Source organism: Canis aureus, chromosome 32, assembly GCF_053574225.1.
Source record: "Canis aureus isolate CA01 chromosome 32, VMU_Caureus_v.1.0, whole genome shotgun sequence".
Taxonomy (NCBI): Eukaryota; Metazoa; Chordata; class Mammalia; order Carnivora; family Canidae; genus Canis; species Canis aureus.
In genome coordinates this window covers 38,107,963-38,120,163 of record NC_135642.1, presented here as the reverse complement: position 1 = coordinate 38,120,163, position 12,201 = coordinate 38,107,963, and the positions used below count along the sequence as shown (strand labels likewise).

Here is a 12,201-nt window from a genome sequence, read left to right as displayed (position 1 = left end):
TGATGTTTTGTCTCTGTGTCTTTCCTCTCCCTCTCCCCAGTCAAGGTCCTCCTCCCTGCTCAAAGCTGTACTGCTGGGGGATCCCTGGGTGGCTAGGCGGTTTAGCACCTGCCTTCAGCCCAGGGCATGATCCTGGAGACCCAAAATCGAGTCCCACATTGGGCTTCCTGCATGGAGCCTGCTTCTCCCTCTGCCTGTGTCTCTCATGGATAAATGAATAAAATCTTTAAACAAAACAAAACAAAACAAAAACTGTGCTGCTGAGGAGAAATGGGTCCCTGGGCAGAAGAAATACCCCATTTTGAAGCTGTTCCTTTCTATGCTTTAAAACAGGTAGTGGGCAGCCCGGTGGCCCAGCAGTTTAGTGCTGCCTTCAGCCCAGGGTGTGATCCTGGAGACCCGGGATGGAGTCCCATGTCAGGCTCCCTGCATGGAGCCTGCTTCTCCCTCTGCCTGTGTGTCTGCCTCTCTCTCCCTCTGTGTCTCTCATGAATAAATTAAAAAAAAATCTTTAAATAAATAAATAAAACAGGTAGCTCCAACATGAGAGAAACCTCTAGTTCTTTCTTCTAAATCATTCCATAAATGAGTATCAGTTCAATGTGAGGTATGTGTTAATGACTGTCACACAACATATTTCTTAGTGTTTATTTTAATTCTTTTGGTATATCTAAAAGGTCAGAAAGTGTATATATACATACAGAATTCAAAACAACTTCCTAAAATGGTTTTAGTATTGGCGAGTCACTGTGACATTCTTATTTTGAAAGTTCGAATTGTCAAATATGTCTAAAGTGCATTCTTGCAAGCTAATCTATAGCAGCATTTGTTTTGTTTATAAAACCCTAAGTATTCAGACAAGAGCTGGAAAAGTCACAATAAAAAAGTGTGGTCTATATATATATTTCTTTAATCACCCAAGACAAAACAAAACACTTGTGCGAATTAGTTATTAAGTACACAAGAAATATACAAAACAATAGCATTATAAAAGTTCATATAGCAAGGCATAGAATATAAAAAGTGTGCTGAATCCTAGGTATCTTTGGAACCATTGATCTGCACCAGTGTATAATATATCTGAGGTCTGTGATATTCAACAAAGCTGCAGTTCTGCAAGATGATTCAGAAGACTCCTGGGATGGCTTTGGAGAAATCACCAACACAAATGAAAAGATGGTCGGGTCATGGTTTCTTGCGCCTAAAGTGTGAAAACCAGCATTTAGTATTGACATTCATGTACTCTGATGTCCTAGGAATGCTGTCTTTACAAGGTCTCCTGTTTTATCGTGGGAAAGTTCAAATCTTGAGAAAGCAATTAATGGTTGCTGCATATCCAGTATTAAATTTAAAAAGCAGGATTCTTGCCTTCATCCTATTGCAGTGATTTTCCAACTTGCCTAAGGAATGTGTGTTAAAAATGGACTCACAGACTGAAAAGGTAGATATCTGAAAAGGGGTTTTACTAATGTGGAAAAAGAATGGACCAGACTCTTGGGTGTGCACTTAATAGAAAGAAAAGTGTGATTCCTTCCCCTACCATAAATTCCACCACTCAGTTTTATTTTAGCGAACATTTACCACTATAACGAGACAAGGAGGTATGTTCAGAGACTGAATTACACGAAGCTGACTAAAGCCTCCAGCTTCCCTCCTTACAGGGTGATCTCAGTCTAGCCTTGGAGAGCTTTATGAGCATTAGCAAAGTATGAATAAGCATGGGTATCTTCTTCACCTGTCACCACTCTTACCAAGCCTTCTGAGGTTCTCAGCCCTGCTACTGCAGTCTGCTAGAGGGCCCAGATAGTCTAGGGGGTAAACGGAAACCACGTATGTCCCCTTACAGTGGTGGTAGGGAGAAAGCGTGATAGTAGAAATACCGTAGGAGGGAGGACACACACAGAAAGGCCTAATTAGTCAGGACTTACTTGGGTTGTGCATGATGCTGGTAGCCAGGTCCCAGCTGAGATCCTGCTCTCATTTCCACAGCCACCGAACACTGAGAGGAAAATCACAGGAGAGGAAAAGATCAGTTCCTCTCTGCAGTCTTTAAAACTCAGTTCTGCTCAGATGGGTTCAACCAAGGTGGAATCCCACATTGCTTTCTGGTGCAGCGCAGCCACCAATGTTAAACTACCCGATACCTGCAGTTTATTCGACACGGGCCACAAAGATGGTGAGCTGCAAGGGTCTCTAGAGATCATGAAGGTAATTTCCTTGAGGATGTTAGTGGCCAGGGCCACCCACCCTTGCAATGCTCTTTCCAGAGGAGCTTCTCATCAAGATTAACAGTTCCACAAGGAAGCTGTGCTTCTGTGAAGGTTCCCACCATCATACTAGAGTGATACGCTCTGACTTGACTCTCGGGCCCTAACCCACTATACAGAAGACAGGGACCTTGAAGCAGAGAGCTCCAGGAGGAGCAGATCTGAACACAAATGAGTCTCTTGGCAGGTTTGCTGGGAACATGTGAGATCAGACCTCAGCTGCCTCTGAGAGCAGGAAAAGCTGGAGCCAAGGGGTTAAGATAGGTTGCCTCTAATTTTTATGAAGCAGATGAATATTTCACTTTTACCCCTACCCTTGTTTCTACATCAGTCCATTCAGACTCTGTACCATCTGGTGGGGCAGGTGCTGCTGTGGGAGATCTTCGTTTTCGGCTGTGGAGAAAAGGGAAACATGATGCAACAATTAGTTTTGTATCAAAGAACAGGAAAAATATTAGGAATAGGGTAATATCACTACACTCCTTCAGATAATGATACATCTTACAGGATATTATGTTCTACAAGAATGAGCAGCTAAGTAAACTACAGCCCTCTAAAGAGATACATCTGATGATCACTCACCCAGTTGGCGATTCTTGTTTTAAAGTCTCAATATCCGTAAACTGAACAGATTGTCCACCACCTCTTGTCTTGAAAACATCACCCTGAAACCAAGAGAAAAGGTCACCATTACACTTTGATATACCCAAATGATAAACATATATTTCATACTTGATCTTAGCCAAAGAGAAGTGATTAATAAACATATATTTCAAACTGAGCTTAAGATTCTACATGAAACAGTAAAGCCCTAATCACAAACCGAGATGGTGCTTCAGACTGCTGGGTATTTACTATTAAAATACTTTAGAAATTCTCTCTCACTAAACAAAAGTCCAATGCAATATAATCAGGAACATTCTTAAATCGCAAAAACCAATATTCCTTTTTGTTCAATCTATAATTTAAAAACTATACCGAGGAACAAGAAATCTACCAGAAATTTCTAAACATTCTAAGGTATACTTTCTTTTGGGTATAACCACTCCCCTCATATTACAGTCTTATTTGTAACTCTCATAATTAAGAACCATCCTCTAAATTAAATCTGAAATGAAAAGCGCTTTTTTTCCCATTTACTTCCCTGATTATTCATTGACTCTTTGATCAGAGGAAAATTTTTCTACAGGCAGGGAAGGGAAAGGGCTCTGGGTACCTCAGTAATAAGAAATTTTGAGAGGTCACATTTGAATGTGGCCTTTTTATCTGGAGCTGACAAATGGTAGTTCTTTGGGTTTACTCTTAAAGTAGTGGTTAAAACTAACACTACAAGTACATAGATCTGGAGTTCCTCCAACATAGAATCCTGAGAATCTGAGCCTCATTTGGTAGAGAGCAGGTGATTTAGTTTAGCAGATTTACGGCCTGACCAGTTCCTTTAGTTTTCTAACGAACAAACAAAAAGGTTGCATCAACACCCATTTATCTTCGTTGACACTGCCTGTGTGTCATCAAAGGAACAGAAGAGTAAGTGGTTTTTTTGCGATGTTGACTTTCTGTATGTTTTTTTGTCCTGTGTCAATTTGTTTTTACCTTGATTAGTTTAGTTTCAATCTCCCCATCGGAGGCTAGTTCTTGGTGGGTCAGCATGTACTTCTCACACTTAGCTAGTGCCTTTTCATTTGCAACAGATACTGTGATGGCATGAGGGACATGTGGCTGCATGACTGTTTCAGTTTGCACGTTAGAGGCAGGCTTATGATCTACCCATCTGTCTCCTGCAGAGCGAGATCGTCTGTGGCGGAGACGAATTGGTGGTGCGTTCTGATCAGGTTGAAAGAGGAATCAAGAAACAAGCATAACCCAGAATTAATTGAAGGGTATTATTAGAAGTGCAGCAGGTTTGGCTATGTTAGTTGATGACATTATCAAAACAAGTGCAGAGACCTTTTCAAAAGCTACATATATTATTCAGATAATTTAAGTGTTCTCTTTGTATTTAACCACAGAACCAACAAACATCTTTTAATACCAGCTTGTATATTATACATTCTACCAAGGAGCTTCCCCTCTCAACAAAATAATGGAAAAGTTCTGGTTATGCCACCAGGCTTTCCTAAGTAGGTGGTATTCAAGAGACTTCTATATTATATTCTCTATCAAAGCCATTATTTGTGCCTGCTATTGTAAAATCATCTCTTAAGTCAACAACTATATTAAAAGCTTCAAATAAGGTCAGTAAGAGAGTGAAACATGTCACAGGCCTCTAAACTAAAGAGAAAACACTCCATATTCAAAGACAGTCAATTGATCAATGCTAATGGACTGTATGGTACAATATGCTAAAGAACATTAGGTATAATAAGATGTATAAAGAGAATGTAAATGAAGTACTTCTGACTACTTGAGATCTTAAAATCTCAAATAGAACTTCAAACACAATAATGGCTAAAACATACCAATTTTTTTTCCCTCAAACATTTCATAAAGATTCCAAGAATGAAACTAAAAATGTAGTATCAAATCAGCCTCTATCAATCATACAATAAAAAACTAGTTGCTTCCAGTCAACTGTCATATGAATCTGGGAAAGTTAAATTTAGCACATTCAGTCTAAGGCAAAGTATTTCACATACAGGACATAGTTCCAAAGATAACTCATTGCTTCAAACATCTCCTGTTTGTATAATGAAAGCAAATGAAACAGTCTGTCACAGGCCAAGATCCTCCAAACTGGTCACGTATGAAGATCCCAACTTTAACATGCCTGTCTGGAGAACTGAAGCATTTCCCCTATAGAATCAGAATCAACAGTCGAAACGCTAATGTAAGTCATGCTACTACAGAACCTGGAAAATAGAGTTTGCCACAAAAGATGCCCAAGTCTCCAGCAACCAGGAAACTTCCTGTTCTTAAAGTGGCCTAACTGGGGAGCCTTGGTGGCTCTGTCACCTAAGTTTCTGCCTTGGGCTCAGGTCACAATCTCAGAGTCCTGGGATGGAGCCCTACACCAGACTCCCTGCTCAGCGGGGAATCTGCTGCTTCCTCTCCCTCTGCCTCTCCCCGCCCACTCATGTTCTCTCTCTGCTCTTTCATATAAACAAATAATCTTAAAATAACTAAAATGGCCTGATGTTGAACAAGAAAGTCATGCTCTTGTGACCTACCAGTTAGCAAAGTTGATAGTTTTCCTGAATACATTTAGCAATATATACATTATGAAGCAAGCTTCAGAAAGAGGACAGTTATTACAATCTACTGTCATTTATGGAATCAAAGATATAGTTTCTTCCTCACTGAAGTATAAATTCAGTATACCGGACATAATTTTTGGCCAACAAACCTTGATGTGTAGATACTAGCCTAAACTTTGCTGCACTTCTAAAGAGATTTGATTTCAAGTGAGAAGTTAAAGGACCTCTAGTAAATCCTCTTAAATATTTGAGAGCCGAATTAGGTACACCACATTAATGTTAATCAGGCATAAGCAGGCCTTGAATAGTGTTTGGCCTGTAAACTTTCATGGAAAGTCAAGGGGATTTATTAGAGTTGATCAGAAAGACCGGTCACCATAATTTGCTCCCTAAAAAGGTTTCAAGCAAAATCTGCAAAGTAAAGAACTTAGAACTCAGGATCATCTGTTGTCTTCGTAAATACCCTGCAGTTCATCGCTATCTCTTAATAATCAGGAGTGCAGGCCATTGAAATGAAGCTTACCTGTACCCTAAATTACAAGAAAACCTAAAGCAATATAGTATTAATTTGTTAAAAGACAAATTCTAAAAGAGCTATAGTAAGATTTTACTAAATATAGATTCATAATATTAACTTGGTCCATGCGTTCAAAGGAAAAACTTTATCTTAATCCTTAAGAAGAAAATTTAAACATGAATTTCTTTAAACACCCTTGACTGAGGCTGAGCCCTTTTGAGATAAAGGTCTTAACATTAAAAGCAATTTACTAGACATGCAAACCTTCAGTAGTTATAAAACAACAGGCCTGGACTATTCAGAAACAGTCAATGTTAGGAACATCAAAAAAAGTGTGTGGCGGGAATGAGGGACTATTTTATATTAAAAGAGATGGAAGACACATAACCACCTGTAAGGCATTCACTTTGTTGGGATTCTGGATTTAAAGTAGAGGATATTTATTCAATTAGTGTTAACTTTCTTAGGTTTGATAAAGACTGTGTTTATATAGGACAGTGTCCTTGTTAGGGAGGAAGTGTCACAAAGTGTAGGATTCCTTCAAAAGTTCAAGAAAAAAAATAATAACTATATAATTGACAATTGGTACATGTAGTTAAGGGGAAAGGAGGATACTGTACCATTCTTTCAACTTTTTGAGTTTGAAATTTTTCAAAATAAGTTTGAAAAAGCAATTTTAAAAATAAAAGTCCAAAAGCAGCAAAACATTTGAGGAACAAAAAAAAAAGTGCTCTGAGATACTCATTCACAGATCTTGTGGCTGCTCATTAGTTTATGCAAATGAAAAGCACGGATTACTGTGGGACTCGCCCAATTGACCTGTGTTCTCTGGTGGTCCTGCTGTGGCCAGATGTGTTATAGCTTTTTCAGATGAAAAGCTAGACCTCAATTTCAGGCTGATTTTTCAAAGTAAATAAAAGAAAAATTAGACTTTCTTTATACTCTAGTCACCCATCTTTCCATTGAACTCTCTGAATCGAGTCACACACAAAACCCCCCCAAAACAAAACAACCAAACCCCAAGATTAGAATCTATGACTACAGTGCTTTAAGAGAACGCTGGCACTAACCCTGCAGCAATGGTCCTCTTCTAGCTCTACCTCATTTCTGAATGTGGGGACCACCTCCCTGCCTTCCGTCCAGTACATTCCTCGCCTTCTGTCTGACACGACACAAGTTTTACTTTGTCCTGGCTCCTGCTGCCTACGCCTTGCAATAGAGGTGACATTGACAGGTGTGTTGTACGGAGGAATTTTCTGCTCCCATTCCGAAATACAGGAAGCTACAGAAATGCTGCTGCAAGAGTTAGAGCGCCTATGGAGCTGCGGCTGGCTCAGGAGCTGCTGGCCGGTGGGAATCTGAGCAATATAGTTACTAGAAAGCTAAAAAAATGGAAGAGAAATTAGTGAGCAAGAACGAAACACTGAGAGAAACAATTCACTGTTTTTCCTATCATTTTAGTACATGTTAGAATTATTTTACTGAGTCAGTATATATTTTATTCTGAATTTGCATTAAATTTGTGTTTATGCTAAACTTAGGAAAAGTTACATAGATAAGTTGGAGAAATGCACTAAGTAACATAAAACAACAAAGGAGGCATCCTAGAAAGTTACCTAATCTAAATAAATTTCCTCTAGTGCAAGTGACTGCCCAGCCACAAAGTACTTACAGGTACTGGTGACGGAGAGACAGCTCTTTGAGTGACTTTTTCCCGGTCCCGCTCCCGAGAGGGTCTCTCCGGCTTTTCGGCTTTGGGTTCAGTAACAATGGCCTTCAGTTGTTTCAGTTTCTCATCTTTGACCCAGAGTTTATTTTGCATCTCCAGCTGCTTGGCTGCCACCCGGCGCTCCTAGGTTAGCCACAGGGACACACGTCTAATTCAGTCACACCAAACAAGCGAGGGCACCAAACCACCCAGTGGCTTTATTTCCTAAGTACATCCGTCCTCCTGGAGTCAGGCAAGCCTCACTGTACCCGCTCACTTGTCATGTGTTTTAAGGGCAGAGAAAGAAAAAGGAATGGACCAAACGGTTCCTGCCACCGCTGCCACCAAAACCCCAGCCCAGGAGCACAGATTCTGAACACAGAGTAGGAATAAAGCATTGTCCCGAAGGTCAGTGCCGCAGCAGCCCCACTCACACATTCTTTCTCCCACTTCATGGTCGTTTCCGTCACCATGCCCTGCAGCCTGGCTTCCAGTCTGCGTTTGTCAGAAAACTGCCGCTGAAGTTTCTGGTTCTGAGTCTCGAGTTCCTGTTGCAGAGTGCGCTTATCTTCTTCATAGATCGTAGTTGTCTTTTCTAAAATCTCAATCTGGGAAGGCAGACCATTCTGTTGAGGATCTGGCTCGTAAACACCGCATGTAGCTGTGAAATAATCTCTTTCTAGTTTGCTTATGGCAGCAGGCATAGTTGTGGAAAGAAAAATCATGGAAAAAGCAATTCCCTTTTATAATTTCATCTGAATTCCTACCTCCATCCCTAGAAGTGAGAACTTCTAAACAAGTTCCTCATGAAAAGATGGAACTTTGACTTCATGTGAAAATGATTTTCCCCCTAAAATTAGACCTGAATTTTGTATTTTAGGCTGTTTTCAGAATAGAGAACACTGCAGTAGTTGAGATGAGCTTCTGTCTAGAATAAATGGGTAACCCCTAAATGATACTCCATAAATAAGAGAGAACAAAACTATCGTCATAAGTCAAAAAGCAGGCTATAACCAGAGCTAAATTCCAGAAAGCCCTCTAGAAACTCACTTGTTTGGTCCAAGAACATTCTCTCCAATTGCTAAAGTCTAACTCAGGAAACTAAGAGTATATTACTCCTCTAATGCTTTTCAGTCACATTTTCTCTCTTCTGGGATGAGGTGGAGATTAATAAAGGGATTAGTAAAGAGGTAGAGATTAGATTACTGGTGAGAGGCTGAGAAGGTGAACAGCTAAATCAGAGAACAGTGCTAACAGCCACCAGCCAGTGCTACACATCCACTAAACAATGCCAAAACAAACCTTATACTCTAAAGTTTTGTTTTTCTTCTCCAGTCGTTCTATTTCCAATTTCTGTCCTGTGATCACCTTTTCTTTTTCATTTAGTTTTCCTTGAATGTAGTTTTCTTTATTTAAAACAGTACTGTCGAATTCTTGTAACAACGCTTTAAACGTAATAGCTGAAACAAAACATGCAAGCCAAGTTTACTCCAATTCCAAAATAACAAGTGAAATCAACTTTTATTAACCGGTACTTTGTAAAATTGTAGCGATTCGGCAAATCATGAGGGTTAGTCTGTAGCAGAAAACAAGAAGGAAATCCAGCGTTTATCAGATCTACTTGAGATCTTCCTAGAAGCTGCTTTTTACTGAAAAACACAATCTTTAATTTTGCATTATGGCATTGCCTTGTCACCCCTTACAGGTAAGTAGTCTGCTTCAAAACAAATGCAAAAACAATAGTAGATTTAGGATCATTTGGATCCGAATTGAAATCCCTGATACACCAGTTACTTGTTATGTGACCTGGGCAAGTTACTTAATTTTTCTGAACACATTTCCTCCTTTCAAAATGGGTATGTAGATATCACTTATCTCACACCTTTCCTATGAAAATGCAAATGGAACGATGATAAAAATTATAGATCTACTCACATGCACAAGCCTATTCATTGCTCTACATGATTCTCACACATTATCTCATCCCCACCACACCCTCTGAGGTAGGAAGAGTTAAAATGCCCATTTGGCAGATAGGGAGACCAAGAAATGAAAGATGAAGTCATTTATTGGCCCAAAGGCAGTTACTAAAAGTAATTAATATTTATGAAGTGCCTTGCAAAAAAGTAACTAATAAGAACTAAAAGCGAAGTATCTACTAATCCTTGGTAGATTTAAAAAAATCTACCCATCACTGTAGATTTAAAAAAAGGAGAGAGAAAAAAAAAAAAAAAAGGAGAGAATACACACCTTACCTGTATCTTCCATTTTACAAGATATGGGAAGGTTCCTTGTCAGTGTAATTGAACAAAGCCTTGAGCACTATCAAGTGCAGAAACAAATAACCCTTTAAGGATCTGCCCCACCCAAGAACTCATTGCAAATTTCTGGAGTTGAAATGATCAAAGACCGCTTTCGGCTCTTACATTGTTTGTGAAACTCCTCAATCATCATCTGCCGTAAATAGTGTCGTTTCTCTAATGCTTCGATCAGCCTGGGAAGAGTCTGCTCGTCGTTGATGTCCAGAAGTTCACAGGAAGGCAGAGGTGGAAAACTCTGTAAAACCACCTCTGTAACCAGTGGTTCTGTGTTGAATTATAAAGATTACAAGAAGTTACACAGGAGAGAAAGCTTATTTAAACAAGTTTAATACTTGTGATTAGAACCCCAGTTCAATCAGCCAGGTACTTTGAGTTGTCACAATCATACTTCCTTAAAAGTAAGTTATAAAAAAGGAAAAGAGGGGGAAAAGAATTCATTTAGACTTTGGTTCAATATTTTTTTGTTTTGGGCAGCCCAGGTGGCTCAGCGGTTTAGCACTGCCTTCAGCCCACGGCGTGATTCTGGAGACCCAGGATCGAGTCCCATGTCGGGCTCCCTGCATGGAGCCTGCTTCTCCCTCGTCTCGGCCTGTGTCTCTGTCTCTCTGTTGCTCATGAATGAATAAATATTTTAAAATATATATATTTTTGTTTTGTTTTGCGCTTGTTTCTTGAGTGCAAGGGAAGTAAATAGTTCCCTTATGTGAAATCGACCTTAAGGAGAGAGAGGCTGACAAATGTCAGGTGCACATGATGTAACACCATATCATACCATCTCCAACTGGACCTCCTCGAGCCTGGTTTCTGTATCTTCTTCCAGGCGTTAAACCACATATTGCCTTGTCTACTGGTCTCGCTACTTCAACTTCTTGGGTCACTTCTGCGAATCTCATGACTTGCTAAGATACAAAACACATGGTAGGGTTTTTTTGTTTGTTTGTTTTTACAAATCGGCATATTTAAGTCTCCTTCAGAAATTCCTAATGAAACAATAATAGGTTGGTCATTAGTTCCCTTCTGTAACTAATGGTTCTGTGTGAGTTTTAAAAATATTTAAAATGTCATTCTTCACATCCAAATAGTTGTTTTCTCCTTAGAAACTCTGAGAATTTAAAGGATAAATATATCAAAATTACCAAGCTTTCTTCATAATCTTCAGCCTTTGGGTTCACACACACGATCATACGTACTTTACCTTCCCCATCGAAGTAGTTCTTGAACAGATGGGTTAACTTTGAATCTCGGTACGGAACCATCTGTAAATACATCCAAACCCAAATATGTAAGACAAAACAATGCACACAAACAAGGCTATACAAAGAACGAAAGGCTGTTGCTTACTTTGTTAGTTCCGTACATTTGGTTCTCTCTCAGGACTTCCATACATGTTCTTAGCGTCATTAATGACTGATTGATGTTTCCTAACAGAAAAATATAGACAGAAGATACTTGAAAACAATAAGAGTAGCTAAAATGTAGTCCATCTGCCTATAAAATCCCCACTTCATAGAAATAGTATATAGAAATTACAAATGACAGGTTTTAATGGCTCAATATGAGAAGCTGTCCTCGCATGACCTGGAAGTATTCAGAAGTATTTTATTTTATTTATTTATTTATTTTTAAAGATTTTATTTATTTGAGAGAGTGACAGAGCAAGCATGAACAAGGTGGTGGGGGGGATGGGCAGAGGGAGAGGGAGAAGCGGACTCCCCTCTGAGCAGGCAGCCTGATGCGGGGCTTTATCCCAGGACCCTGGGATCATGACCTGAGCTGAAGGCAGATGCTTAACCACCTGAGCCACCCAGGTGCCCCTCAGAAGTATTTTAATAGCTGTGTTTCAGGAGAAGTTGAGCACCATTCTTCACAGATTCTATCAAAAGGACTGCCCATGGCATGCAACATTATATACTTCATGGCCCATAAAGTTTCTTCCAAACCTTAAATTCTATGAAGAGTATATTAGATGCAGATGTTCATTATCTTCATTATTAAAATATTATCTCTAAAGCATGACCATTTCAGGCTACAGTTGGCTTCATCAGCACTGAAGTCCCCCCAGCACCTGGAGGGGCTCCTGTTTCTAATAGTCATGTGTCTCCGGATCCAGCTAACTCTGTCCCTTCTAACATCCAAACAAGAATTCCTTTCTTTTTTTTTTTTTTTTAAGATTTTATTATTTCTAAGTAATCTC

General features: G+C 39.5%; 1 protein-coding gene across 11 annotated transcripts in view; it reads right to left on the bottom strand.

Moving 5' to 3' along the window:
• Window positions 1-634: 634 nt before the first annotated feature.
• Window positions 635-12,201, bottom strand: part of KIF23 (kinesin family member 23) — a 26,423-nt gene continuing 14,856 nt past the window's right edge. For 4 of the 11 annotated variants that reach the window (XM_077881669.1, XM_077881663.1, XM_077881667.1 and 1 more), the window contains 13 exons: window positions 11,349-11,428; window positions 11,144-11,263; window positions 10,780-10,906; window positions 10,113-10,271; window positions 8,989-9,146; window positions 8,121-8,294; window positions 7,651-7,830; window positions 7,049-7,360; window positions 3,861-4,091; window positions 2,850-2,932; window positions 2,576-2,660; window positions 1,929-1,999; window positions 635-1,201 (listed from right to left, as the gene is read on the bottom strand). In XM_077881669.1, the coding sequence (XP_077737795.1) occupies window positions 1,186-1,201; window positions 1,929-1,999; window positions 2,576-2,660; window positions 2,850-2,932; window positions 3,861-4,091; window positions 7,049-7,360; window positions 7,651-7,830; window positions 8,121-8,294; window positions 8,989-9,146; window positions 10,113-10,271; window positions 10,780-10,906; window positions 11,144-11,263; window positions 11,349-11,428 (1,796 nt within the window). In that variant the 3' untranslated portion in view covers window positions 635-1,185. The remainder of the gene's footprint in view (window positions 1,202-1,928; window positions 2,000-2,575; window positions 2,661-2,849; window positions 2,933-3,860; window positions 4,092-7,048; window positions 7,361-7,650; window positions 7,831-8,120; window positions 8,295-8,988; window positions 9,147-10,112; window positions 10,272-10,779; window positions 10,907-11,143; window positions 11,264-11,348; window positions 11,429-12,201) is intronic. The other 7 variants (XM_077881670.1, XM_077881664.1, XM_077881668.1 and 4 more) reach the window with 5 other exon arrangements.